Source organism: Camellia sinensis, chromosome 12 (assembly GCF_055761805.1).
Source record: "Camellia sinensis isolate YWXY chromosome 12, ASM5576180v1, whole genome shotgun sequence".
NCBI classification, from domain to species: domain Eukaryota; kingdom Viridiplantae; phylum Streptophyta; class Magnoliopsida; order Ericales; family Theaceae; genus Camellia; species Camellia sinensis.
The window spans coordinates 94,407,566-94,409,725 of NC_138972.1; the positions used below are offsets into that span (position 1 = coordinate 94,407,566).

At 35.2% G+C, this 2,160-nt stretch overlaps 1 protein-coding gene across 1 annotated transcript; it reads right to left on the reverse strand.

Annotated features, from left to right (window-relative positions):
- Nucleotides 1–827: 827 nt before the first annotated feature.
- On the reverse strand, nt 828–1,902 carry LOC145804636 (zinc finger BED domain-containing protein DAYSLEEPER-like). Its single transcript, XM_082899273.1, has 3 exons — nt 1,343–1,902; nt 1,159–1,243; nt 828–1,066 (listed from the first exon to the last, which is right to left on the reverse strand). Exons 1-3 carry the CDS (start codon nt 1,626–1,628, stop codon nt 1,054–1,056), a joined length of 384 nt encoding a protein of 127 aa, XP_082755399.1. The 5' UTR covers nt 1,629–1,902; the 3' UTR covers nt 828–1,053.
- Nucleotides 1,903–2,160: the final 258 nt, after the last annotated feature.

The following is a 2,160-nucleotide window of genomic DNA, read 5'->3' on the forward strand; positions in this document are numbered from 1 at the left end:
CAAGTCTTCTCCCACCTCACAAAAGCCGTCGTTAACTTCTGGGTATGTGGGCCAGACTCAAAAATTAAAAATTAATTGTATAAAATCCAGTGCTTTAAGGATAATGTGACCATAATCTTACAATCTACACGTGTCACTACGTCATGGGTACTGCATAAATTTATAAAAATAGCACCGTTATATCTGCGCAATTTTTTTCGGGAAAACGATGAGACCCCCAAGTGGGAGTAGGAATGGCAACGGGGCGGGGCGGAACCGGGGACTACCCCCGTTTCCGATCCCCGAAAGTAATACTCCCCCCGTCCCCGTCCCCGATCCCCAATGGGGATCCCTATCCCGGCCCCATCCCCGCTCCCGATCGAGGATCGGGGATCCCCGACCCCGGATAATCCCCGGTTTTTTTTTTTTTTTTTTAATGTAAAATTCTATAAACATTAATAAATATTCTCAATCACCCTTCAATACTGGATGTATAAATTTTGAAATTTATCAATATCAACCCTAATAGCTTCATTTTTTTAATTAATTAAAACTGTAGCAACATCCATAAATCTGTAGCAACATCTATCAATTGGAATATCATTTTTTTAATTAATTAGATCAATAAATATCAATAAACATTCATTTAAAAAACATCATCTGTAGCAACATCCATAAACAAAGCTATCATCAATAAATCTGTAGCAACATCAATAAATCTGTAACAACATCCATCCTAATCAATAAATATCAATAAACATCTTGTAGCAAAACATTAATAAACATTAATTCAGTAGCCCATACATACACAACTCACACACAAAGCATCCTGTAGCAACAAAATAACATAACCAAAACATGAACAAAATAACACAACCAAAACATGTGTCCAGCAGCACACAAGAAAATTCAACAAGTAGCAAATAAAATAATTAATCCCAAGCACAACCCGCAAGGGATAGGTTACCCAAAAATTGAAATTAAAAATAAAAATAAAAATATCCATTACAACAAAAAAAACAAATCCATTGTTTCTTCAAACCCATACAAACCACACAACTTCCATCATCTCCTTCAACTTGAACTCCTGTTAAATAACAAAAGGAAAAAAAATAAATAATTAATACTAATAATAAAATGTAAAAAATGTTAATTACAACAAAAAAGATGACAACTAACACAAAAGTGGCACATGACTGATCCGACTCGATCTCATCATCATCATATATAGTTGCATAGCCCACCGATTCCAATGTTGAATTTCCTAAAAAGTAAAGAATATAAATTCAATAGTGAAATTATTCCATGGTAATATAAATAATAAAAAGTGAAATAATAATATGTAAACTGGATGAAATAATACCTTTCATCTCTTCACCCCACAACCAACTTTGTGCACACATTAATGCTTCTAATGTGTTTGGATGAAGTCTACTACGATGTGGACTCACCAACCTTCCACTAATACTAAATGCTGACTCAAAAGCAACAGTGGATACAGGAATAGCTAAAATGTCCCTAGCTATTGCCTGTAAAGTCGGATACTTCGGTCCACTAGCTTTCCACCAATTCAAAACATCAAAACCCGAAGTTCTCGGCAAAACATCATCTTCTAAATAATGGTCCAACTCTGATCTTACATTCTTCATTTTTTACTTCTCTTTCTACTAATAAACAAATCAAATTCAGAAAGGGTCTCTGTAACAATTTCTGGATGAGCAGAAGAGTCACCAACAACAACATCAGTCTCCATACCAACTCGGTGCTGATACTCTTGCAACAAATCATAACAAAGTTGACGAACCCTATCAACTTCATCTTCAGCTTTGTCTCCATAAAGTTTTTCAAAATAAAACTCCAATACACTCATCTTATACCTAGGATCAAGTACAACTGCAACCCCAATAACACCATGTATCACTAACCAATATTTATCAAAATTTTCAACCATTTTTGATGCCATTGTTCTGATCACTTCAATTTCACAAGAGAGCCATTGAGACAGTGTTATCCTAATCTCACATAAAGCTGGGAAACAAACATTGGCTGTGGGATAGTTTGTACCAGAAAACAACTCAGTGATAGAAAAAAAAATCTTAAACCTCCCACTAATCTCTCTAGCAAACTCCCATTCTTGTTCAGTTGGCACAGTCTTATATTGGGGCTCTCTAATTTTCAACC

Coding starts and splice junctions, on each gene's coding strand:
- LOC145804636 (XM_082899273.1), bottom strand. CDS start 1,628: ATGAAGAATGTAAGATCAGAGTTGGACCATTATTTAGAAGATGATGTT. Junction 1,244..1,342: donor GTGGGGTGAAGAGATGAAAG/GTATTATTTCAT, acceptor TTTACTTTTTAG/GAAATTCAACATTGGAATCG.